We start from the raw sequence: 23,555 nt of genomic DNA, 5'->3' as shown, positions 1-23,555 counted from the left end.
TCTCTCTCTCTCTCTCTCTCTCTCTTTTTCTTAATTTTAAAGAAGATGGAGGTGGTGGGGAAGAAGGTGGAGATGGTGGAGAAGAAGTTGGAAGTGGTGGGGTTGGAGAAAGAAGTGGAGATGGTGGGAGTGGTGGGTCATTACACTTTAGTTCTCAATTTATAGGTTATGTAAACTGCATTTTTGTTTCATTGGGTCTCTTTCTAAGTAATGGGCCAATACATTCTTATGTGTTGGGCTTTGCTTCTGTTAAATACCGTAGCGATATAGATAGGCTTACTGACTACTACTTAGGATTATAACTTATGAATTTTTATTGCGCTTTTGTTGATGTAGAAATGGGATAAATTATGAGAATAATTGATGTAATCATTAACGCAAAAGATTGTGATTGGGTGTGCATTATTTCAACGTTAATTGGTTTTGGTAGAATGGTTGGCCTAAAAGACCAATTAAAATAGCACTATTAACAAAAACTAATAGTACGTGGTTAGTTAATCAACCTGTCAAATGATCAATGATGCCGCACCAGCTTGAACTGACGCACTCACACGTACTATGGACAACGTAACTACGAACCATCATTCAGTCAAATAAAAGAAAGCATGAAGATACTTTTTGGTGGTCTTTTTGCGAATCTATATTTCATCTAATTTTATTTATTCCATCTTTTGTTGATTCTTGGTTAGCTACTTTGAGTCTTTGTTTGATCTTATACATATTTATTAGACATTTATTGCAATTAAAATGTCCCCGTGTGTGTATGGTATAGCCGTATAGCTACTTAAAATTATCCATGTACTACATACGATACGTCTGACGTAATATTGATATTGATATTATTTTGAGATAAAAGTAATAATTATAAGATTCAAGAATCTATACTCCATCTCATTGCTTCGTATGTAAACACAAACATAACTTTATTGGTTTTAATCTCCTGAATAATTTGCGGAGTTCAGAGAGAAAGAAAGGAAGCTTTTATCAAAGGCTTTAGCTTCAGGAAAAGACAGATTCTATTCTTTTAAGTCTCCTCTTTCTTCGCTTTTCCACTTCTTCTCCTTTCCGACAAAAAGAGAAGAAAACGGTATTACAAAACTCTTTACCTTCTCCTGTCCTAATATTTGGGTCTGCCTCTCAATTCTCCCTGTCTTTTCGTTTTTTTTTTCTGTTTTCTCATATTTTGCTTTTTATTATTTGTCTCGTTTGTATGCCACTTATGTCTCTATGATTTCGTCTCCGCCTGTGTTTAATTTCGTTCAAAACAACTTGCACCATCTGGGTAAATTTAGATTCCTTCTTGTTGATCGTCGTTTTGAAAATTTAATACTATCTTCTTGTATAATTTTTTTTTTTTTTTTTTTCTTTTTATCTAGCTATTTTTTGTTCTATAACATTCAGTTAAACCGTTTCCATAAACTTGTGCACTTCACAAAAAATTACAGCTTTTATGTTCTGGTAACTAACCAGCTTTGGTTCAGCTTTTCGCCCATGGCTCTTTCATTATCCAGAAAAAGTGTTTGCTTATTTAAGTTTTTTTTATCTAAAACGTTTTTTTTTTAAAGATATTTTTATCATCTATTCCATTAATGAGCAGCTTCTAATTCACATGTTCAAGTTGCGTATCACCATCACCTTAGCATTGAATGCGAATGCGAATGCTCCTTTGGTTAAATGATTCTGACCCTAACCCCATTTTATCATCAATTCGCAGCATTAAAGAAAAGGGGAGAAGAATCTCAATACTAATATAAATAGGGGACTTTCTTCAGCTGCAAGTCATGGGAGATCATTTCGTGCTGTTTATGGACCGGTTGATAACAGAAGCCACGATTGAGGAAGCGATTCAGAGCAGGAACCGTATGTTGCAAGCCAACGCACCTGTCGAGGAGGAATGTATTAGAGTCCTCGATGAGAAAACACTTGAGAAGGTGCGTAACGGAGATTTGTCGATGGTGCTGTGTAGGATTTGTCACGATGAGGATGTGGATTCAAAGATGGAGACTCCTTGTTCTTGCAGCGGCAGCTTGAAGGTAACGACAAAACTTATAAGCATTTGAGATTCCAAGAGACAGAGTCATTGGTTTGATATTTAGATGTGCCATGTTGTTGTTTGCAGTATGCACATAGGAGGTGCGTGCAGAGATGGTGTAACGAGAAAGGAAACACCAACTGCGAGATTTGCCATCAGGTAGGTCCCTTCTCCTTCTCTTCTCAACATCTTCTTCTTGAAATCTAATTATACAAATGTGTGTGTGTTGTTCAGGGATTCAAGCCGGATTATACAGCGCCAGCTCCATTGTTAGAGTTGGGTCATGTCCCTCTTCATTTCAGGGGAAACTGGGCAATATCTCAACGTGAGCATCCTCGTTTCATCACAGTTGTACCTGCTGATCCCACTTTCATCCACGATCATCATCATCAGTATCCTCTTTTTTCCACCACAAGCTTCATCTGTTTCCGTTCTCTTGTTCTCATCGTACGCACACGCCAGTCTCCTCCTCCTTTACCTTCCATTATAACACCTTTCTTTACTCATGTTTCCGTTGTTGCAATCTTGCAGTTTATGGCTCTCCTGATTCTCCGACACACCCTTCCCTTAGTCCTTACCGGATCAAACCTCCATGTCTTCCCTTTGTTCATGGTGTATATTATTTCACATTAGATTCCATTTCCAGAGATGATGAAACTCTTTAATTGTTTCTTTTGTTTTTTTCAGTTGTTGTTTTTGAGAATACTCGGGATCATGCTACCCATCTATGTTGTCACCAAAGCAGTCGCTACCTGCCGTCGCCATTCTCAGAACTTTGAAACCTCTGACTCTGAAGATTCATCTGATGAAGAAGCAGAGTTGTGGCGCTTGCCTCACACGCAATCTTACATTATAGGCGTGCCATGAGCACTGTTTGTTTATTTCCTTTCACATATACATAACAAGACGATGTCTTTGTAAATATACACTCTCACTAATTATACATGTAAAATTAACACATTGAAGTTGAACAAAAGAAAACGTATCTAACTGGCAAAAAGCTCTCTTTCTCACCAAGTGTTTTCAGATCTCAATTGCAGAGAGTGAGAAGATTCTTCTTGAATTATTTCACAACAACTCAAACCATGTGGTCAGGATAGAAATTATATTAAAGATTTCTATCTACGATCCCAACACTCACAAACTCTCAGTGTGCGTATTACAAAAATTAAAGAGAAGAATCTGTACACTTTCAAAATGAGAGACCAAAGCACAGATAGTGTTAAAAAAGGGTGACCAGCGATAAGCAACAATAGACATTAGGATGATGGGACTTTACTTTACCTCCTGGAAGCATGATGTGCTGTTAGAAGCTGGATAAATCTTATAAATGACGCACTTGTTTCAGATGATTTAATGGCCTGTGGATATCACGGTTATACTTGTTGATTACCAAAAATAGAACGATGGAAAGAAGGTTATACAAATACAAAAAAAAAAAAAAAAAAAAAAAAAAAAAATCAGACGGATGTCTCAACCTTTTGTGATAAAATTATGTCAAACGCTTCTGCGGTTGCTTCCTCAACGTCATACACAGCCTGAGAAATCTGTGACAAGCCAACACCCGGTTATCTCTAAAACCTGTTTGAAGTCGGTTATATTTGACCGGACATGTTCATTTTCGAACTACAAAATATTGAGAAATAAAACAGAGATAAGTAGGATAGATATGATAAATTTGATATTAGCACACCTAGCTCAGGGTAAATATAGATAACAATACATTTTAAAGACAAAACAAAGCTTTTCTTTGTTACATATACTTAATAGTTAATACTGAAGATAAGATTCCGAAGGCACAACAAACCTTGGTGTATGCTTGCTAATCCATAGTTGAGCAGAACCAGCTGTGCTAAAGACATCAATTCGAATCGTAACAGAGAATGAGTCAAACTGTCGAATTCGAACACTCAGAGATTTCAAAGTTAGCAAATAACAAAGACCAGCGAAGATCTACAGAAAGCTTCACTCGTTCAGTAGCTTTGTGATACAGAAACTCAGAACGTCATCGTATTCATAACCTCACCGACTTATTTATTAGTGGGCTTTTATTCGTATTACCCTCATAACTATTTGGGTCTTATTGGGCTTTTCCATTACAAATTTCCTTTTTCTACAACACGTATTTCCTTTTCTCAACTCGATAATTTCCTTCTTTTTTTTTTTTTGTTGCGAATTATACAGATAAGTGTGGACTGATAGCTTTTTATAAATCAACTCGTAGTGTAAGACGTACTAGCTGAGATCGTTGTGTGTTCAAAGGTCGAGACTCTCTGCTATTTCACTCGATCCCATTCGTTGTTGGTACTCATCGCTCGAATTAGGGTTTTCAAGGTTGTTCTCGAGAACTCGTACTTTGCTTTTGTGTTCTGTATGATCAACAGTTTCTCGGTAGTAACGTTCATTGTTCGTAAATATTCAGGGTAAATAATCGTAGAGAAAGAGGGTATGAACAAAATACAATCGATGGCTAGTGTCCAGCAAAACAGACAAATTAGATACGGTATTACAGAACCTATCTCTCTAGGAGGACCAACGGAGCTTGACGTAATCAAGACAAAAGCCCTAGAGAACTACTTGCAAGACGCTGGATTATACGAAAGCAACGAGGAAGCTCTTAGAAGAGAGGAGGTTCTTGGGAGACTAGACGAGATCGTAAAAACATGGATTAAAAAAATAAGCCGTGACAAAGGGTTAAGCGATGAGACGGTTGAACAAGCGAACGCCAAGATATTCACCTTCGGTTCTTATCGGCTAAAGGTACATGGACCTGGTGCTGATATCGACACTCTATGCGTTGGTCCAAGATACGCAACAAGAGGGAATGGTTTCTTTGGAGAGCTACACAGAATGCTTTCGGAGTTGCCTGAAGTGACAGAGCTCCACTCTGTCCCTGATGCTTATGTTCCCTTGATGGGTTTCAAACTTAATGGAGTCTCTATTGATCTCCTCTACGCAAAGCTTCCTCTATGGATTATCCCTGAAGACTTGGATCTATCAGATGATTCAATTCTACAGAATGCTGATGAGCAAACTGTTAGAAGCCTCAACGGTTGTAGAGTTACAGACAAGATCTTCCGCTTGGTTCCTAACATTCAGAGTTTCAGGACGACGTTAAGATGCATTAGGTTTTGGGCCAAGAAGCGTGGTGTGTACTCTAACGTCTCTGGCTTTCTTGGTGGTATAAACTGGGCGTTGCTTGTAGCTAGAATCTGTCAGCTTTATCCTAACGCATCACCAAACATGTTGGTGTCTCGGTTCTTTAGAGTCTACACGCAATGGCGTTGGCCCAATCCCATCCTTCTTTGCTCTATCGATGAAGAAGGTTCCTCCTCCTTAGGTCTTCAAGTTTGGGATCCTAGAAGAAACCCTAAAGACTTGTTGCACAAGATGCCTATCATTACTCCTGCTTATCCTTGTATGAACTCTAGTTACAATGTCTCCGCGAGTACACTGAGGATTATGACAGGAGAGTTTCAGAGAGGTAAAGATATATGCGCGGCTATGGAAGGAAACGAAGCTGATCAATGGGATACACTTTTTGAGCCGTTTGGGTTCTTTGAAGCGTATAAGAACTATCTTCAGATCAACATCTCTGCTTCTAACGTGGAGGATCTGAAAAAGTGGAGAGGATGGGTTGAGTCACGTTTCAGACAGCTGACGTTGGTGATTGAGAGACATACTTGTGACATGCTTCAGTGCCACCCTCATCCACATGGTTTCCAAGATGATTCAAAACCGCTACAGTGTTCTTTATTCATGGGTCTGCAACGTAAACAAGGAGTTACAGCAGTAGGAGGAGAACCGTTTGATATCAGAAGAACTATTGAGGAGTTTAAACAAACTGTTTACGGTTACACGTTGTGGTCTCCTAGGATGGAGATTAATGTTAGCCATGTAATGCGAAGAAGCATACCTAGCTTTGTGTTTCCTGGTGGAGTTAGACCTTTGCGTAACTCGAAAGGAACTTGGGACAGCAAACGCAGTTCAGAGCAGAGAGTTTCTTCTACAGGGAGTTCATCATCTACTATTACTAGTTGTGAAAGTAAAGGTGGGAAGAAGAGAAAGTTGGGAGATGATGAGACATTCACCGATCAGTTAAGGAACTCAAAACGTGTTGCAGTTTCAGTGCATGTAGAGAACGGCGAAGATGGGAGTCCAAATTCATCTGTTGAATCCATTTGTTCAGCTCCTATGAAAGAACTTTGTACTAAGGTTGAATATGATCCCATCAGTAAGGGTGTAGGAGAGAGTCATCCAGTAGAGAAGATAGCCACTCCTCAGGCTTCTCTTAGTCAAGAAAGTGAGGAAGTTGAAGACAACTTTGGCTTCAGAAATCAAGTGGTTAAGCAAATTCCAAGTAAAGATGCATTCTCCAAAGGAGCAGTGGAAGTGGAAGAACTCGAAGATGTTCCAACGCAACAGTCAGTGGTGACGCATAAAGCTTCAGTGCAACTGCAGAAGCCGATAATCAAGTTGAATTTCACATCTCTAAGCACAATCAATGCCAAGAACCTCAGAGCTTATTGAAACTGGAGGTTGTCATGTTGAAGACTTTCTTCTTATATTTTTGTTTATGGAAGAATTTTGTATAAAATGGTTTACAAGATGTTGAAAGCAAATTTTAAATACTCTTTAGTTCCATGTAAAAACTCGCTTGTATCAGAATCACAAAGATATATATGGTAATAAGAAAAGAAGTTAAAATCATGTTGAATAATTCCCACTTCTACTCTACGTATGATTCCTGTAGTTTTCATCAGCAGCAATTGCTTCTTTTCTCATTTATCTAGTCCATTGTTTGTACACCTTTGAAGCCCATTCTCATTACTAGCCGGTTTCTGTAGAATGCAGATACAGGTAACATTAGATATTTGAAATTAAACTTCACTTCACTTGTCTAAACCCCTGTTAACCTCCTCTAAATATCATAAATCATGCTTAGCTCAAGAGTGATATATGTTCATGTTATGTTACTTTTTTCTAATTGTTAATGTCTTCTATCAAACATCCCACTAGATGTGTGTCTTATAGATGAATGAGTTTTGTTTTGTCAGGTATGTATGTTAACCCCACTAGATGTGTGTCCACGAGCAGAGGTTGAGACAGTTACTGCGGAATCAATACCTGTTGTTAAACCAAGTTTTTGGCACATATATTTACTTAGGTCCAGGTAGTGCAGAATCGATGATGAGCCCTGTGCAGCTTAGGGAAAATGAGAAGATGCCATTCCCTGTATTTTGGGCTAGCTTCATACAAGTTCTGAGGTTCTATATGGACACAAAATAGGGGATCTAAGCAAAAGCTAGTAAACGCCCTCTTCCAAGCTGTTAACAAGTGGATGCGTTCATGTCATTTTAGCATTTGAGTTTTTTAACATTGGACTCAAACTGTTGATGGTTGCATTCAGACATATGTTTCTTCATCCGGAAGTTATAGATGAATGAGTTTTGTTTTGTCAGGTAATGTATGTTAACTCTGGTCTATCCTTTTGTTGTATACCAATACATACCATTTTTGTCTGCAATAGAAATCTGTGTAGTAAATGTATACAAAAGTCATTTGAGCAAATGGCAATGCTGGTTAGACTAATGGGCCAACGGGTAAAATAATTGATGGGCTTAGGAGGCCCATTAAGTTTCTAATTAACCCTAGTTTGGAGTGTGGCATATATATATATTGTTGGCTCCTCGCCGCAGTGAGTGCCGTCGTCTCTTTGATTGATCTTTGTAGGAATCGGAAATGGCAGAATCGAAGGTTGTAGTTCCGGAGTCAGTCCTGAAGAAGAGGAAGAGAGAGGAGGAGTGGGCTCTCGCGAAGAAGCAGAGCGCCGAAGCTGCCAAGAAGACGAACGCCGCCAACAGGAAGCTTATCTACAAAAGGGCCGAGCAGTACGCCAAGGAGTATGCCGAGAAGGTAAATTGTTTTTGATCCAAATCCAAGCATTAGTTTAGATCCTTTTTGTCCTTGGGTAAATGAGTGATCTTTCTTCTTTGTTTACAGGAGAAGGAGCTGATCTCGTTGAAACGCGAGGCTAAGTTGAAGGGAGGTTTCTATGTTGACCCTGAAGCTAAGCTCTTGTTCATCATCCGTATTCGTGGTATCAATGCCATTGACCCAAAGACTAAGAAGATTCTTCAGCTCTTGCGTTTGAGACAGGTCTGTCTACATTTTTTTTGTGTAATTAGACCTCGTTTTTGTCATTAGGTTTGTTAAGCTTTATTGTCTTGTTTGATATTGTGACATTAGATTAGACAGTTGTATTCTTCTGTTATAGGTCACATAACGACATTCCTATGTGCTTGGTCTCTTTCCATGAAAAAGACCCGTGCTTTTCTGATTTGCTTATAGTTTGTAATATGTAAATGCAGATTTTCAACGGTGTGTTTCTCAAAGTTAACAAGGCTACAATGAACATGCTTCGTCGTGTTGAGCCATATGTTACTTACGGGTATAAACATCTCATTCTAAAACGCTCTTAAATCCTTTGTCATGGAACATTGCTAACTCAATCAACTCTCTCTTACTCAGGTTCCCCAATTTGAAGAGTGTTAAGGAATTGATCTACAAGAGAGGATACGGAAAGCTTAACCACCAGAGGGTTGCTTTGACTGACAACTCTATCGTGGAGCAGGTTCGTAATCATTCTCTTTGGTTGTTCTTATATTAATGTTTAAAGTAATGATTTTTTTTCTGTGCAACAACAACAGGCACTGGGTAAACATGGGATCATCTGCACTGAGGATTTGATCCACGAGATTCTAACAGTCGGACCTCATTTCAAGGAGGCCAACAACTTCCTGTGGCCATTCCAGCTCAAGGCACCACTCGGTGGTCTTAAGAAGAAGAGAAACCACTACGTTGAAGGTGGTGATGCTGGAAACCGTGAAAACTTCATCAATGAGCTTATCAGGAGGATGAATTAGATGTTTTCTTTTCCAGTCTCAGTTTTTTTATCTATGTTGTCTTCACCAAATGCTTCCTCCCGGATTTTGATCTTTTTGTTCAAGTTAAAAAGATATTTTGAGCTCTCTTTTGTTGTCTTTGCATCCTAGTTTGTGATATTGATACCTCGACCATTTCTACACTTTATTTAATCAGTTTTCTAAGAAATAATTCTACTTCAAAATCTCTTTTCTGACGATATATATCTTTATTTTGGTAGAGTACATATTGTTTTGTGCTATTTCTTTCCCTCGATACTATCTCTTTACAGGATGTTCTAGAGATCTTATCAAGGAGTAGATTTTTTGTATTAAAAAATCTTGAAATTTTTATCGGATGAATTCAAAATGATCGCAGTAATGCTCACAGCACCAAGTGAGATGCGAGATGAAGATATGAAAGAGTCTGATGAATAGTGGTAGTACTGTAATTCCAGAGAAATGGTAAAGATGTTTATTATAATGATGGTGTGTATGTAAAGCATGTGTGACTGACCACTGACGTAACAATTATTATAACTCCATCGAAGTGTTGACAACTTATTCTCGCCACTATCATTTTTTTCATTTAGAACTTTGCTCAACATCTTCTTTAGCATTCTCACGTTTCCTCTTATCAACACCCCCTTGTTTCTTTCTTAGCTCTGTAGAGGATATATCCATCCGGAATTTCTCTGCTGGAATTGAGACGAACATATCTCTTATTTCCTCTGGAATATCAATATCTTCAAGAACCTGCAGGGGAGAAATGATAAGGGCACAAGGCCTACAACCTCACATACAGTGACTGAAATTGTATTGCTCAAGATTCTAGAGCTTAGGTCAAACCTGGAATACACCATCGACATTGCGGCCACCAACAAGGAAAACGCAACCTGTTCTCTTGCAATCACCAAGTATCTCCAACATCCTTTTGTAGCTGCCTTCATAGTACTTTGGCTGCAACAAGTTAAGATCCTTAATTATTCTTCTCTGATAACGTGGAACCGGAATATAAGAGAGCACTTTAAACGTCTGCGTCTTACTGACTTTTTAAGTAATCATACACAAATCTAACTGTACGTTTTATGAAATAAACAAAAAGATCAGGAAACTGGAAAAAAGTTTAAGTAGTGTATACATACATACATTAACAAGCCTTGCTGCAGTGTCAGCGCCAATTACAAAACTGCTTCCTGGAAAGAGCTCAGCTTTCTTGTAGAAGTACGGCTGATTTGAAACTATTACCGTCTTTCCTGCCAACCCAACAATACTTCACCAATATCAAAAGATGGCACGAGTATGGAAAAAAGCATTATAGCTCAAATCTGGATCGTAAAAATGATTGTTCTTGCCCTTGTTGGAGCACAATATAAATCATAAGATCGTTGTAACTCAGAGATGCCAAAAAGGTGGTGCACAAGATTAAAAACATGAATAAATAGTAAAGATTCCACCTACCAGCTGCTTCAAATTGTTTGACACGATCTTTGATCTGTGCAACTGAAAGCGGTGGCTTGTCGGCATTTACTGCGGATAGTTCAAAACATGGGTACCCGCCTCCACGAACACTGCATCAACAAATCTGCTTGTGAGATTGTTTACATTTTGTTTTACAGAGAACAAAAAAAGACAGTTAATTTGCTGTTTTGAGATACTAAAATGCCAAGAGACCTCTCCAAATCCAACAACAGAATCAATTTATATAGCATAACAAAAAATGATCAATTACTAATTACATAGCATATCAGATTTAACTAGAAAACATAGAATCAGTAAAAGACATTAATAGATACACAGAAGACTCAGGTGTTCACCAAGATAAGCAAGTACCCATTACGCATAAAGGCATACTCAGCGTACCTCATAGCAACTTCCAAGAGCTTGAGATGACCGTCATGTAACGGATTAAAAGAACCAGGCAGTATAATCTTTCTGTCTTTATCCGATCCGTACGCTTCTGCCATAATGGTAGAACTCCATCGTTGATTGCAATAATGCAAGTTAAAACAAAAGATCAAAAATCTAAAGTTTTATTGGGTCAAATGACCAAAAGCTTACCCTTAGAAAATGGATAAACCTTAAAGCACAATTGTCCTTGAATAAGCTGCTCAAGTTCTTGTTCTTCACTAAACTGGGTTTCTGACTCATCAGGCACCTCGGACTCGGTTAAGCCAGAGTCAAATGTCCCAGAAACTTGGCATGCCTTGGCCATAGCCTAGAGATGGATGAACGAGAAAAGGTTTTAAGAAGTCAGTCCATGATGAGTACCTCAAAAGTAGAATGCCTTTAGAGAAGCTATGAGAGAGCTGAGAAAAGTATGGATAAAAACTTGACTCCACAAGAATATCTATCTTAGTATTTCAGTTTTATAAAGGAGAAAAGCCTGCACGAACTTGTTCGCAATACCCATAAACTAAACTTTATCTTTTTGTTTTTAAGAAGTAGAGAAAGGAAAATCAGACGCCAATGCCCTAAAGATAGTAACATGTAATAAGCTTTATAAACACACCTGGATCAGAACACGGCTTGCCACCTTGTCTTCTTCCTCTCGGCTTCGCAGATTCTAAAATTCTCCACAAAATATAAAAATACACATGAGGAGTTGACACTAAAGACCAAAGCAAGACAGGAGAAAGAATATTGCAATCAGCACCTTGGTTAGAGTGACTGAAGTTTCCCAGATTCGGTCGGATGCTCTCATAGACAAAAAGAACCTACTCGCAGCAAAAGAAGAAACAAAAAACCCATGAGTTATAGTTAAAGCAAACAGTATTTAATTAATCAAACCTGTGATCACCACGCTTTGGAGGAGAAGTTGCCAACGCTCCCGTAAAACCCACACCAATCACCGGGAATCCTATCCAAACACGTCCACAAAGTCACACCCTTTCCACAATTCATACTGATGTTGAAGAAAACAAGACCAATTCCCCTTTAATTTAAACTTGGTTTAGAACTAAACCTGGTTTAGAAAGCTTAACCGCACGGTTATACGCTAACAAGGCCATCTCGCTCGCCATCGCTTGGCTACAGTGTTGACTCGGAACCTGTATTAATCGAAAAAAAAAAGAGAAAGTCAAAAAAAAAAACGGGAACGATTGGGCCATTGATTTGAGGATTGGGAACAAACCCTGCCGAGTAATTGGATCATAGATATCCTCGAATACGGAACCACTGCTTCTAGAAGCGTGTTCGAAGCTCCTGGAACTGACATCAACCAACCTAATGCCTGCAAACATTATAGTTTCGAATTTTAGTAATTGTTATCACTTACAATCGCATATGTTTGTATAGAGAGAGAGAGAGAGAAACCACGGAGGCGCCGCCGGAAAGATACACGACGGCTTGCGTCGGTGATGAGTGAATCGCTTCGACGATGGTGCGGATCATCATAGCCTCTCCCATTGTTTGTTTGTTGACGTTGACTGCTCAAGATCAGTCCCAATCGTGCCAGAAAAGCAAACATTTCAATGTTTCACGTATTTATATGTTTTACCCCTATATTTTCCTCTATTATCTTAAAAACCTCAACTGTTTTGTTTACTCATATTTGCCCCCCTACCCACCTCGGAGTCGTCGCCGGTGTGAGTCCCGTGACCAAGACGAGACGAGGAGGAGGAGTTTGGGCCCACGCTCTGCGTTTAGGTTTAGGGCTTTTGTCCTAAAAGGCTAAACTACGAATGATCACATTTCACAAATTGGACTTATCGACATATCACGATAACGATAGTAACGACAACTGGGGCCGGACAAAGTGAGACTGTAGGGTCGTACACGTGTCCTTCCTCTTCTATGATCAATGGTGCCACCGCAATCAGTGCTTGTAGCCGTTGGATGAACCTCGTTATTTGACCATTGAATCTGATCCGTTGATACTGCAGGTAGTATTTGTGATTATCAATTTCGTTTAGCATCCTTTCTTCGAAAAACATATGATTCTTGTTATATTAATCTCTTTCTCTAACGATTTAATGTCATTATGCATATTCTAAGAAAACAAGTTTTTTTTTTTTTAATTATACACAGGTATCCTGGTTCCACCGAAATGATCGAGACAAAAAAAACAAGTTATTGCTAAAATGTTTGAAAAAGAGAGATTATGAGCTGTGATGTCATTGTTAATTGATATATAGCTATATGGGTAAAAGTAAGATAAAGAAGATGTGATAATGTAAAAGAAGCCTCGGGGAATAAACAAAGGAGCGTGGCATCTTGTGACGACGTTCACGAGTAATATCAAACTCTAATCATAATAAATTATCCACCTTTAGATCTGTCTTAGTCACCAATTAGTAAAAGATGAATATAGATTTTAGCTTGGAATATTACACTTTTTAAATGGTTTTAACTCGAATTAATATTGACTAATCAATGCATGTCTAAGAAAATATATACTACTCCTACTAACATTAACAGTATAGTGCAGGACAATGTAGCAGTTGGTATTTTGCCGGGTTTCGTGCTAACAGCAGCATCTATGAATTAGTACAAATTTTTTTTTTTTTTGGACAACAATTAGTACAAAGTTATATTAATGGTGATTATAGATGAACATGATAATCTACTAGATAATTTGATGAATAGAAAAGGACAAACACTCACTGTAAATGTTACTACAATTGACACTTGACAGATCAATAAACCAAAGGCTACACATTTCACCAACAAGATACCTTTTCAGAATAAAACAATAATCCTGACAAAGATATAGTAACTATTTGAAAAAGGTCTGAAATTACAATTTCACATAATGATAATTTTGGTCAAAAAGATTATTTATTAGTACTAGTTAAAAATGGGATTAATGGAAGCTTGTGACAAATTAACGGTATGGATTAAATCGCCATTTGCTTCTCTTTTGTCAAAACCTTCACCTCTTTTTTGTTGATTCCGTCTCCCAATGCTTCATAGGTCCAAAAAACAGAGCTCCTCTCTAGCTTTTTGTATTCTTCTTTTCTCCTTTTTCTTCAACGAGAGTATCTTTTATTATGCTTTCCAACTTTACTCTTTACTCCATCACTATCACTCCTCTTTTCTCTTTCACTCTCTATGTACAAAGCTTAACACTCTTAAGCCTTTCTGTTCTAGGAGTGATTCATCTCAAAATGTTGACCTCATTGCTCATCTTCTTCACTCTTCTCTGCATCTACATCCCTGTAAACGCCTTAAACGACGAGGGCTTCGCGCTCTTGACGTTTAAACAGAGCGTCAACGAAGACCCCACAGGCTCTCTCACCAATTGGAACTCGTCTGACGAAGACGCTTGTTCATGGAACGGCGTTACTTGCAAAGAACTCAAGGTGGTCTCTCTAAGCATCCCAAGGAAGAACCTTTACGGCTCTCTCCCTTCCTCCCTAGGGTTTCTCTCCAGCCTCCGTCACTTGAACCTCCGCAGCAACAGGTTCCACGGGTCTTTACCTACTCAGCTTTTCGAGCTTCAGGGACTCCAAAGTTTAGTGCTTTACGGCAATTCCTTTGATGGGTCGGTCTCAGACGAGATCGGTCGGCTTAAGCTTCTTCAGACATTGGATTTGTCGCAGAACCTCTTCACGGGCTCCTTACCGTCTTCGCTTCTGCAATGCAACAGGCTGAGAACGCTTGATGTGAGTAGAAACAACTTCTCTGGTTCTTTACCCGTTGGGTTCGGCTCTGCTTTCGTCTCTCTTGAGAAGCTCGACCTCGCTTTCAACCACTTCAACGGCTCCATCCCTAGCGACGTCGGAAACCTCTCGAGCTTACAAGGAACTGCTGACTTCTCTCATAATCACTTCTCTGGGTTAATCCCGCCTGCGTTGGGTGATCTCCCTGAGAAGGTTTACATTGATTTAACTTTTAACAACCTCTCCGGTCCGATTCCTCAAACCGGTGCTCTGATGAACAGAGGACCGACGGCGTTTATCGGCAATGTCGGTCTATGTGGTCCGCCGTTGAAGGATCTTTGCAGAGGAGATGAGCTCGGACTCAACGCCTCTTACCCTTTTATCCCAAGCAATAACCGTCCAGATGATGATTCAGATGGTGACTCCGAAACCAAACAGAAGTCGTCGAGCGGTTTGAGCAAAACAGCTGTCGTTGCCGTTGTTCTCTGCGATGTTATCGGTATCTGTCTCGTGGGTTTGCTTTTCACTTACTGCTACTCAAAGTTCTGCGCTTGCAACAGAGATAAAGACTCCAAGAAAAGAGCTGCAGAGTGTCTTTGTTTCCGGAGAGACGAGTCTGAAACGCTGTCTGAAAACGTGGAGCATTGCGATATCGTGGCGCTAGATTCTCAGGTGGCGTTTAACCTCGAGGAGCTGTTAAAGGCGTCGGCTTTCGTTCTGGGGAAGAGCGGGATTGGGATTGTGTACAAAGTGGTTTTGGAGAACGGGCTCACGTTGGCTGTTAGGAGATTGGGTGAAGGAGGGTCTCAGAGATTCAAGGAGTTTCAGACAGAAGTTGAAGCTATAGGGAAGCTAAGACATCCGAACATTGCTAGTCTTCGAGCTTATTATTGGTCTGTTGATGAGAAGCTTCTTATCTATGACTATGTTCCAAACGGTAACCTCGCAACAGCTCTCCACGGTGAGTCACCACACTTCTCTCATTTTCAAGTTGCATCTTGTAAAGTTATTATAAAATGTGTGTGTGAACGTGCAGGCAAGCCAGGGATGGTGAGTGTAGCTCCGTTGACATGGTCTGAACGTTTGAAGGTAGCGAAAGGGATAGCGACAGGGCTTGTTCATCTGCACGAGTTCAGTCCCAAGAAGTACGTCCATGGAGATCTCAAGCCCAGCAACATCCTCATGGGACATGACATGGAACCCAAGATCTCTGATTTCGGACTAGCACGGTTAGCCAACATAGCTGGAGGTTCATCATCTCCAACTGTACAGTCAAACAGAATCATCCAAACGGAAGAGAGGCAGCAACACCATCACAAGAGCATATCTTCGGAGTTCACTGCTCACTCTTCCTCTGGCTCTTACTATCAAGCACCAGAGACTCTCAAGACGGTCAAACCGTCTCAGAAGTGGGATGTGTACTCTTATGGAGTCATTTTACTGGAGCTGATAGCGGGTAGGTCTCCGGTGTTGGACGTGGGGACGTCGGAAATAGATCTTGTACGGTGGATACAGGTGTGCATTGAGGAGAAGAAGCCGTTGTGTGATGTTCTTGATCCTTGTTTGGCACCTGAGGTTGATAAGGAAGACGAGATTGTCGCTGTTCTTAAGGTTGCAATCAGTTGTGTGAACAGCAGTCCAGAGAAAAGGCCTACCATGAGGCACGTTTCGGATACGCTCGACAGATTACCAATGGCTGGCGACTGAGAGATTTGCACATAGATCAGAGAGCATAACGCTTGTTTTAAGAGATGAGACTAATGTTGTTTTGTTTTGTTTATTTGTCATGTCATTGTTGGTTGTAGTTAATTAAGATGTCACTCTCTTTATAATTAAAAGCTTCTGTTACAACAGATGTTGAAAACTAGAATCACAAGTGATGTGAGAGCTCATTTGGATAAAAGATAGGCTTTGACTTCAAAAACTTTAGTAGGGAAGAAGTGCATTGTTTCTTCTTGCGATTCTCATCCGCTTCACACTTGCAACAAACTCCCTAACAAGTTTCAGGCAAATCACAAATGTGGTTTTAGTTAAAACGCAAGGTTCTGTATATAGAGAAATTATAAGACTAGCTTACTTCCATGGAACATCTCCAACATTCCTCCAGATACCTTCTTTGTCTCTGTAGACCAAAGAGAACTCAGACTCTTCCTGGAACAACTTCAGTCCCGACACGGTCTGCATCCCTGCAAATTTAAGTTGATATTGGTGAGACATTCTTAAGATATACTTGTAGCTGGAAGAGCACTAACTTACCGAACATATTGTCAAGCTGGAGAGCAAGAGTTGAGTAGGTTCCTTGGTTAAGTATGCAAACCTTGCGGCCTACGACTGAGCCATCCATATTTACCTTCACATAATAAGCCAATTTTCCTCTGCCCTCTTTTCCATCATTGTAATATTGTTGAGCTAGTCTTTGGTTTACCGGTTCCTCGCTCTTCAGCTGTGTATAGCTGCGTTGCGACCAGTCTATAAGCTCACCATACCCGTCCAGACCTATCACTTTGATTCACATAATAGATATTGAAGATAGCAAGGGAGGATTAAGTAAACTAAGGATGGGGTGAACGAATGGTTATTATTCACTTTGAAAGCAGCAAAGAAACTCACTTGGAGTAGATGGGAGGTAAGTTTCATGTTGAATGGTCCTAAGGCTGAGGCCTAGATCAATTACGCCACCACCACCCTTCTTGGTCTGTGGGTAATATTTATGAAAGTTTGAAGACCCATGAGAAAATTCTGCAGGTGTGTTTTGGTCCATTGTTGCTTTTTAGTGTGATCTACAGATAAGAGGAAGTGGGTTGGGAAAGAGAGGACTCTTTGATGAGGATTTTATAGCCTGAAGCTGAGGCTGAAGTTTTTAGAAGAGTCAAGGAGAAAAAGGACTTATTTGCAGACAGGATAGAGACAGAAGACAAGAAGAACCCATCAAGATTCAGTTTGTGGTTTGATATCACTGACTGCAAGGGATGGGGACCTGACCATATAAATATTAGTTTCAGATTTTGTATCCGGACAAGGTCAGCAGTGCTTCATTGCTTCTGGTGCACAAGATCACAGTAAAGGTTTGAATCACAGAACATTTCCACTTGGTGGACTCTTTGATAACATCATCTGAGAGTAGTGACAACTCAACTATGGTGAGGCTCTCTGTTGCTTGTGAGAGTGAAAGAGTAGTCTAGTGCAAGAATACAAAATCATGAGCGGAGAGTATGGTTAGAGATAGAGAGTTGGGTTTTGGTGTTTACGTGATGATACTTATGCTTTCTCTCTTTCAAAGGAGAAAAAGTTATGTTGCTAGATTGCTAGACAGCGATTTTGTCACTACCTTTTTCTCCCACACCTTGTCTGAGAAGTTGTAGGGTTGTGTGAATGGTGGATCCAAGACCAGACCAGACACATGGATCCCGATCTGTACTTATGCTCCCATGGAAAAGATTGAAAGCAATGGAGAGGAAGACATACATTCTTCCAAATATTAAATGTTTTACAAACATGTCAGTATATCGAATGTCGTTAAACAATATTAGAGCATTCAAATCTCCACCAAGTAAGAAGAGAGCGATAACAAGAGATGATTACGAAAAATAAACGAGTCATTTACAATGAGAAATGAATGATAATAATAATAATATGATATAAGATCCATGAAAAGCACCAATATCCATCGACTATAAATGTAAATTTCCAAAAGCAGCAGCATTACTCCCTTATTCTCCCTTCTACTTACTCACACAACACTTTTTGACATAAGTCCACAAATACCGAAACCAACATGAAGCCAGACACTTTTTTGACGCAGCAACAACTGATAAAAAAAATAAGAGAAAAAGTAATTATATATTTTATGTTTCAATACCAACTGGGATTTTCTTCCTCCAAAACTGTTTTCCATCTTCCTTGTGCCTTGTAGGTCACAACGGCTGTGAACTCCGGATCTGTTGAGTCATGTTCTCAGCTGGAAGCTTAGCAGCGGCAGAGCCATCAGGCAACACCATGGCAGGTGGAGGACCGGTCATTGTCTGGTACTGTGCGTGCCCCACAGGTTGCGTGTAGAACATCTGCTTATGAGCATTGTCAGCGTATTCATATCCGTAGCTGGGCATCGCAGCTGAACCAGACTGAGGTGGGTGATGGATCTGTGAATAGCCCATGAACTGCTGCTGGCTTGTAGGGATCTGGTGAACCATCTGAGCACCGGCCATACCTTGTGGCGTTGTGTAAACCCCAGCCTCAGGTTTGCCGCCAGGAACACTTCTCAACTGGCTGTTAGGAGGTGGAGCCATCATGGAGTTAGGCGGTGCCTGGGGATGGTTAGAATGGACAGACCCTGGAGCCTCGCTCACACTACCAGATTGTGGCACAGCCATATTGTAAGGCCTAGGTGGGGCCGGAGTAGTGACATAGTAAACAGCAGGATAAGGCTGTTGTTGATCCAGTTGACCCGGCTGCCTGTGAAAGGACTGCGGCTGCTGCGAAGGGTAAACCTGGATGTAAGTCTGCATAGGAAGGCCACCAGAGGGATGGTGACGAATGTACTGAGGTGGTGCAGCAGCGTGTATGAACTGCTGCTGCTGCTGCTGCTGCTGTGGCTGAGATGGTGCAGATTGTTGCTCGAACTGGGGGTGGAGGATGTATCCAGGGTCCTGATTCTGCATATGGTTCTGAGGTAAGAGTGTGTTTGGATCTGCAGGGTTGATCATACCAGTAACTACAGTGGTACCAGAAGGCATCTGAGACATGGGTTCTTGATACACAGATGGTCGTTGCTGATACACAGGGTTGTTCATGCTGCTATCACTGAGTCATATTAACAAACACATCAGAATCTTACAAGTATAGCTCTACAACATCAAAGTTAATACATTTGAGGGGGGAAAAGGAGAGTACCTGGATACGGAATGAGGTGAAGGCAGCTCGTGTCCACCGCTGTTTGACTTCACGTGATGAACTTGCTGAGGAGGCAGATTCTGCGGCTGAGAACGTGGAGTCGGAGGCTTCCTGTATCCAGCCGGGACGCCGTGATCAGATCTCTCATCATCGGAGAAGACTCTCGTCTGGAACTCACTCGAGACATTCGCTGCTGCTGCATTCACCGGCGCAGCGGGAAGAGAGATCGTCACAGGCAAAGGCGGCGGTGGTGACGAGATCGCGGCGAATCCATCCTCCTGCTGGACCTGCTGTTGCTTGTTCCCGACGTTGAATCTAGCGAACTGCTCTTCGATCCCCATCCTCTGATCCTGCATCCCCTTAACCCCACCTGCTTCCTCCACGTGGACACGAATCGGCGGGAGATTCGCCGGCAAAGGGGAAGAGGAAGTTGACCCGAAGGAGGAGGACGTATCAAGCATCGGAGAATCAGGCATGCTGTGCACATCTTGACCTCCTTGCTGCTGCTGAGGAAGCTGAGGTGGAGGGGGGTCCTGGATCTGTTGCTGCTGCTTGCCGCTTTTAACGGAGCCGTCGTCATCTTTAACGCTGGAATCAAGATTATCTCCGTTATCTCCGGGACTAGAGCGAAGCCCATCGTCCAAGCCCAGTAAGCGATTCACGTTAGCATCCGAATCTGAGAACCCTCTGTTGAGGAGCCCAGCGCTGTTGAGAGCGTTGAGGAACCAATCGTCACTCTTGGCCGAGCTCTCGAGGATCTGACCCATCGATTGAGTAGCTTCCGGCTTCGACGTGAACAGAAACAAACGGAGCCGCGAGGGTTTTGTGGAATTGGGGGCGGAGATCGTACGGTCGTACTCCTCGATCATGTTCTCGAGATCCTCATCGGTTGTGACGGAGATGAGCGAATCAAGATCCTCGCTAGGCAGCTGGTACTTGAGCGTGAAGGAGCGGCCGTCGAGGAGCTTGTTGGAGAGACGAGCGACGAGGGATGAGAGAGACGAGTTACGGTCCACGACGACGATGCGAGTGTCGCCGCCCATGTAGCAGAGGGATTTATCGTGAGGGCGAGGGAGGATATGGCCGCCGTAACTGCACATGAGACGGAGTTTGGAAGAGACGGCGGAGGGAGCGTTGAGATCGTCCCAGCCATCGGTGGTGCGAGACCTGGGAGAGGAGTCTAGAGACTCGGGGTAAGAGGTTGTTGCGTGAGGAGGAGGAGGAACGGGTACGGTGGTTGTTGGGACGACGGTGGAGGCCACCGCTGTGGAGGAGAGAGAAGGCGGCGGCGGTTCCATAGGAGAGAGAGAGAGAGAGAGCAACGAAATTGGAATTGAAATTATAAAAAAAGGGCAAAAATTGAGTGGGGAGTTGAGAGAGAGAGTTATAGCGAGTCCATGACTTGTAAACCACAGCTGTTTTCTTTTTCTTTTTATTTTTTTATTTTATTTTATTTTTGCTCAAGTAATAGTCAAGTTATTTTCTCTCTCAAAATAATTTCTTTCTTTTAATTCCTCGAAACTATTGAATGCTGTTTACATACAAAGTAAGAAGATCAAAATTTCCTGGTATTTTCTGTTGGCTGCGAAAAGCATAATATCAAATATAATCAATGTATGTGATTTATTGCTAAACATGCTTTTGTTTTCTAACAGTTCTAATAAAAATACAAACAATATTCACGTAATATGTTTGTAAATATGTGAAAATGTATCAAAAGTTATCTCTAACATAAAATATGATTAATATAGTAAATCTCGTAACTATGGTTATGTTGGAAATTTGTTTTCGAAAATTGATGGATATCGATCACTAATGAGTAGTTAGTTACTAAAAGATATTACAATGAAAAAAAAATATTATAAAATTTTGTGAAGATTCTTTATCGTTTATGAAAAATGATGTTAAGTCATATAGTAACCGTATTAGATGCCCTGTATCATGTGTAGAGGAGTGTGTAAATGTGTATCTCTATCTACAATCATGTGTTCCTCTATTTCTCAAATATAAATTTTAAATTTCACGAATATTAAATAATAATTAATGTTTAATCATAACAGTATACTTAAACATTAATAATTTAAAACTATAGCAATTCAAAAATATAACTGTTCTCAGTAAATATTTTTAAATATTTTTTCATTATTAATTAATCAAATGTACATCGAATACTTTGGAAATTTCTCTTCAAATATCAAAATGCTACAAATATATCTTCTTAGAAATAGAGAAACTATTTTTGACCAAAAAAAAAAGAAATAGAGAAACTATTATTTTGAAAAGAGCAGGAGAAATATAGCATGTGGGGGTTATCGAGAGATAAATTTACGTAAATTTTAAGAACCATCAACAGATCAACTCTTTTTTTTTTGTGGGCGCTTACTTCATCATTGTGCCATTTGAAATTAATGAACATACTTAAAAAACAGAATCTCTAAAAGACTTGATAATTGATTCAAAAGTGCCAACTCTGATCTATAAAAATAGATAATTAAGCAGTGCAAAAAAAAAGATAGATAATTAAGAAAGAATTGTATGACAATGTATTCTATAAATTTTCAATTATTTGATAGTAGTAAACTATTAAATTTTAAAATTACTCTTAATTTAATTTTATTGAAAATTGACAGTCATGGAAAAATATACATTTATGATAGAACTTAAATTTAAATTTTTAACTTATGTGATAGATAAAAAATTGTTGACGTAAACGCAATATATATGTAAAGAAGAGATAGAATATTTCTCTTTAATTTTTAATACTTTGTGGAGATCACTCTACTCGTGAGTGAAAATCCAATTATTATCTATTCTATTAAATTTGAACTACAAAATAATACTCCATCAGTTTTAGGTTAGTTGTCGTTGTAGAGTAAAATTTTGTTTCAAAATAAGTATTCTTTATAATTTCAGTGCAAAAATTATTGACTTTATATTTCGGTATATATTTCAATTGGTAGAAATGTGTTTAGATGTTTTGGTAATGATGTTTTATTTAGTAAATATACAAAATTAAAAGTTTTCTTAATCTGTGTATGCAATTTTAAATGACGATTAAAATGAAACATAATGAGTATTTGCCTATTTTGTGGTTGATTACAGATTTTCATTTATTTTTAACCAAATTAAACTACTTCATTTATTATTATTTTAATTAATTAAGTAGCATTTATTACAAAGTATAAAACATATTCTCTCCGTCTGTGAATAAGTGTCACTTTGACATTTTTCACACAGACTAAGAAAGTAGCGGAAATATATGTAAGTTGTTATTAATTATATTTTTCTGACCAATAGTATTTGAGATAAATAAAATTATTTATGAAACCAATGTAATTTGCAATTAATTTTCAGATGAAACTAAGTATAATTTGCATTGGAATTGTAAAGTGACACTTTTTGTGTAACAAGAAAAAAAAAAGCTAAAATGACACTTATTATGAAACAGAAAGAGTAACTTATTTATTGTTAAGTGTTTTGTTATATCTTTTACATTAATTTTTCACTCTTCTTAACTACCTCATCAATTGTGGTTACCACAATGATTTGACAACGGGTATGAATGGTGACCAGGGAACGACGAGGAATAATGCATTTCCTAACGTTCCTAAAAAAAATTATCATTCACAAGGAATAATAATTTCCTCTCATTCCCTTTCATTCCCTTTTTTATAGAGAATTAAAGAACAAAATTATTCCTTGTCAAATTTGATAAGGAACAACCATTCATTTTCATTCCTGGTATTTTATTCCCGTACATTCTTTTTTTATTCGTTCCTCTTGTTTCCCGGATGGTCACCAGTCGGACCCAACATCTTTTTACATGTAAACATAATTATTCGACATGTTTGAATATTTTTTTTCATTTGTGACATGAATTTGAAAACGGTTAACAAAGAGTTTTATATTTGTTTACAAAATTAGCTAGGCATGGGTATTTAGGTACCAGTTTGGGTACGGACCATTTTTTCGGGTATTTTTAAAATTTTTGAAATTATGATCTGTTTGGTTCTTATAAATTTTTGGGTGGATTTTGAATTGGGTTCTCCTATATTTGGGTGGGTTCGGTTCTGATATAATAAGAACATAAAAATATCTAAATAACTA

General features: G+C 39.4%; 7 protein-coding genes and 1 long non-coding RNA gene across 11 annotated transcripts; 4 read left to right on the top strand and 4 right to left on the bottom strand.

The window, feature by feature from the left end:
* Nucleotides 1-881: 881 nt before the first annotated feature.
* LOC106303550 lies at nucleotides 882-3,006 on the top strand. Of its 3 annotated transcripts, none has more exons than XM_013739816.1 (6): nucleotides 882-1,128; nucleotides 1,715-2,033; nucleotides 2,120-2,191; nucleotides 2,267-2,479; nucleotides 2,564-2,644; nucleotides 2,720-3,006. In XM_013739816.1, the coding sequence occupies exons 2-6, from the start codon at nucleotides 1,782-1,784 to the stop codon at nucleotides 2,897-2,899; spliced, it is 798 nt and encodes a 265-aa protein (XP_013595270.1). In that variant the 5' UTR covers nucleotides 882-1,128; nucleotides 1,715-1,781; the 3' UTR covers nucleotides 2,900-3,006. The 3 variants fall into 3 exon arrangements, with proteins under 3 accessions (XP_013595270.1, XP_013595268.1, XP_013595269.1); XM_013739814.1 differs by having other exon boundaries at nucleotides 883-1,087; XM_013739815.1 differs by lacking the exon at nucleotides 882-1,128 and adding an exon at nucleotides 1,145-1,282.
* A 262-nt stretch (nucleotides 3,007-3,268) lies between these two features.
* On the bottom strand, nucleotides 3,269-4,023 carry LOC106303551. The gene is made up of 3 exons (XR_001262505.1): nucleotides 3,840-4,023; nucleotides 3,511-3,658; nucleotides 3,269-3,393 (listed from the first exon to the last, which is right to left on the bottom strand). It is a non-coding gene; the product is annotated as an uncharacterized LOC106303551 (long non-coding RNA).
* A 258-nt stretch (nucleotides 4,024-4,281) lies between these two features.
* Nucleotides 4,282-6,562, top strand: LOC106303033 (nuclear poly(A) polymerase 1-like). The gene is made up of 2 exons (XM_013739405.1): nucleotides 4,282-4,366; nucleotides 4,455-6,562. Exon 2 carries the CDS (start codon nucleotides 4,481-4,483, stop codon nucleotides 6,560-6,562), a length of 2,082 nt encoding a protein of 693 aa, XP_013594859.1. The 5' UTR covers nucleotides 4,282-4,366; nucleotides 4,455-4,480.
* Nucleotides 6,563-7,716: 1,154 nt separating this feature from the next.
* LOC106301638 (60S ribosomal protein L7-2) lies at nucleotides 7,717-9,148 on the top strand. The gene is made up of 5 exons (XM_013738089.1): nucleotides 7,717-7,948; nucleotides 8,036-8,191; nucleotides 8,404-8,483; nucleotides 8,564-8,666; nucleotides 8,743-9,148. The coding sequence occupies exons 1-5, from the start codon at nucleotides 7,775-7,777 to the stop codon at nucleotides 8,956-8,958; spliced, it is 729 nt and encodes a 242-aa protein (XP_013593543.1). The 5' UTR covers nucleotides 7,717-7,774; the 3' UTR covers nucleotides 8,959-9,148.
* Nucleotides 9,149-9,365: 217 nt separating this feature from the next.
* On the bottom strand, nucleotides 9,366-12,543 carry LOC106301983. 2 transcript variants are annotated; one of them, XM_013738485.1, is made up of 13 exons: nucleotides 12,525-12,543; nucleotides 12,271-12,383; nucleotides 12,089-12,187; nucleotides 11,921-12,005; nucleotides 11,746-11,815; nucleotides 11,612-11,672; nucleotides 11,468-11,521; nucleotides 11,017-11,173; nucleotides 10,819-10,915; nucleotides 10,417-10,526; nucleotides 10,105-10,211; nucleotides 9,805-9,915; nucleotides 9,366-9,711 (listed from the first exon to the last, which is right to left on the bottom strand). In XM_013738485.1, exons 2-13 carry the CDS (start codon nucleotides 12,361-12,363, stop codon nucleotides 9,541-9,543), a joined length of 1,215 nt encoding a protein of 404 aa, XP_013593939.1. In that variant the 5' UTR covers nucleotides 12,364-12,383; nucleotides 12,525-12,543; the 3' UTR covers nucleotides 9,366-9,540. The 2 variants fall into 2 exon arrangements, with proteins under 2 accessions (XP_013593939.1, XP_013593940.1); XM_013738486.1 differs by lacking the exon at nucleotides 12,525-12,543 and having other exon boundaries at nucleotides 12,274-12,413.
* Nucleotides 12,544-13,788: 1,245 nt separating this feature from the next.
* Nucleotides 13,789-16,472, top strand: LOC106301752 (probable inactive leucine-rich repeat receptor-like protein kinase At1g66830). The gene is made up of 2 exons (XM_013738220.1): nucleotides 13,789-15,519; nucleotides 15,595-16,472. The coding sequence occupies exons 1-2, from the start codon at nucleotides 13,947-13,949 to the stop codon at nucleotides 16,263-16,265; spliced, it is 2,244 nt and encodes a 747-aa protein (XP_013593674.1). The 5' UTR covers nucleotides 13,789-13,946; the 3' UTR covers nucleotides 16,266-16,472.
* On the bottom strand, nucleotides 16,468-17,338 carry LOC106301753 (auxin-responsive protein IAA32). The gene is made up of 4 exons (XM_013738221.1): nucleotides 17,169-17,338; nucleotides 16,815-17,060; nucleotides 16,636-16,744; nucleotides 16,468-16,551 (listed from the first exon to the last, which is right to left on the bottom strand). Exons 1-4 carry the CDS (start codon nucleotides 17,317-17,319, stop codon nucleotides 16,485-16,487), a joined length of 573 nt encoding a protein of 190 aa, XP_013593675.1. The 5' UTR covers nucleotides 17,320-17,338; the 3' UTR covers nucleotides 16,468-16,484.
* A 798-nt stretch (nucleotides 17,339-18,136) lies between these two features.
* Nucleotides 18,137-20,820, bottom strand: LOC106306149 (chromatin modification-related protein eaf-1). Its single transcript, XM_013742638.1, has 2 exons — nucleotides 19,449-20,820; nucleotides 18,137-19,358 (listed from the first exon to the last, which is right to left on the bottom strand). The coding sequence occupies exons 1-2, from the start codon at nucleotides 20,744-20,746 to the stop codon at nucleotides 18,473-18,475; spliced, it is 2,184 nt and encodes a 727-aa protein (XP_013598092.1). The 5' UTR covers nucleotides 20,747-20,820; the 3' UTR covers nucleotides 18,137-18,472.
* Nucleotides 20,821-23,555: the final 2,735 nt, after the last annotated feature.

The sequence above is a fragment of the Brassica oleracea genome, chromosome C7, assembly GCF_000695525.1.
Source record: "Brassica oleracea var. oleracea cultivar TO1000 chromosome C7, BOL, whole genome shotgun sequence".
Taxonomy (NCBI): Eukaryota; Viridiplantae; Streptophyta; class Magnoliopsida; order Brassicales; family Brassicaceae; genus Brassica; species Brassica oleracea.
This window is presented reverse-complemented; position numbering and strand designations above follow the sequence as displayed.

Coding starts and splice junctions, on each gene's coding strand:
- LOC106306149 (XM_013742638.1), bottom strand. CDS start 20,746: ATGGAACCGCCGCCGCCTTCTCTCTCCTCCACAGCGGTGGCCTCCACC. Junction 19,359..19,448: donor TCACCTCATTCCGTATCCAG/GTACTCTCCTTT, acceptor AATATGACTCAG/TGATAGCAGCATGAACAACC.
- LOC106301753 (XM_013738221.1), bottom strand. CDS start 17,319: ATGGACCAAAACACACCTGCAGAATTTTCTCATGGGTCTTCAAACTTT. Junction 16,745..16,814: donor CCAGCTTGACAATATGTTCG/GTAAGTTAGTGC, acceptor TTAAATTTGCAG/GGATGCAGACCGTGTCGGGA. Junction 16,552..16,635: donor GTTGGAGATGTTCCATGGAA/GTAAGCTAGTCT, acceptor GAAACTTGTTAG/GGAGTTTGTTGCAAGTGTGA.
- LOC106301752 (XM_013738220.1), top strand. CDS start 13,947: ATGCTTTCCAACTTTACTCTTTACTCCATCACTATCACTCCTCTTTTC. Junction 15,520..15,594: donor CCTCGCAACAGCTCTCCACG/GTGAGTCACCAC, acceptor GTGAACGTGCAG/GCAAGCCAGGGATGGTGAGT.
- LOC106303550 (XM_013739816.1), top strand. CDS start 1,782: ATGGGAGATCATTTCGTGCTGTTTATGGACCGGTTGATAACAGAAGCC. Junction 2,034..2,119: donor CTTGCAGCGGCAGCTTGAAG/GTAACGACAAAA, acceptor TGTTGTTTGCAG/TATGCACATAGGAGGTGCGT. Junction 2,645..2,719: donor ATGTCTTCCCTTTGTTCATG/GTGTATATTATT, acceptor TGTTTTTTTCAG/TTGTTGTTTTTGAGAATACT.
- LOC106303033 (XM_013739405.1), top strand. CDS start 4,481: ATGAACAAAATACAATCGATGGCTAGTGTCCAGCAAAACAGACAAATT.
- LOC106301638 (XM_013738089.1), top strand. CDS start 7,775: ATGGCAGAATCGAAGGTTGTAGTTCCGGAGTCAGTCCTGAAGAAGAGG. Junction 8,192..8,403: donor AGCTCTTGCGTTTGAGACAG/GTCTGTCTACAT, acceptor ATGTAAATGCAG/ATTTTCAACGGTGTGTTTCT. Junction 8,667..8,742: donor ACAACTCTATCGTGGAGCAG/GTTCGTAATCAT, acceptor CAACAACAACAG/GCACTGGGTAAACATGGGAT.
- LOC106301983 (XM_013738485.1), bottom strand. CDS start 12,363: ATGGGAGAGGCTATGATGATCCGCACCATCGTCGAAGCGATTCACTCA. Junction 12,006..12,088: donor TGATCCAATTACTCGGCAGG/GTTTGTTCCCAA, acceptor CGATTAATACAG/GTTCCGAGTCAACACTGTAG. Junction 9,916..10,104: donor CTGCAGCAAGGCTTGTTAAT/GTATGTATGTAT, acceptor AACTTGTTGCAG/CCAAAGTACTATGAAGGCAG.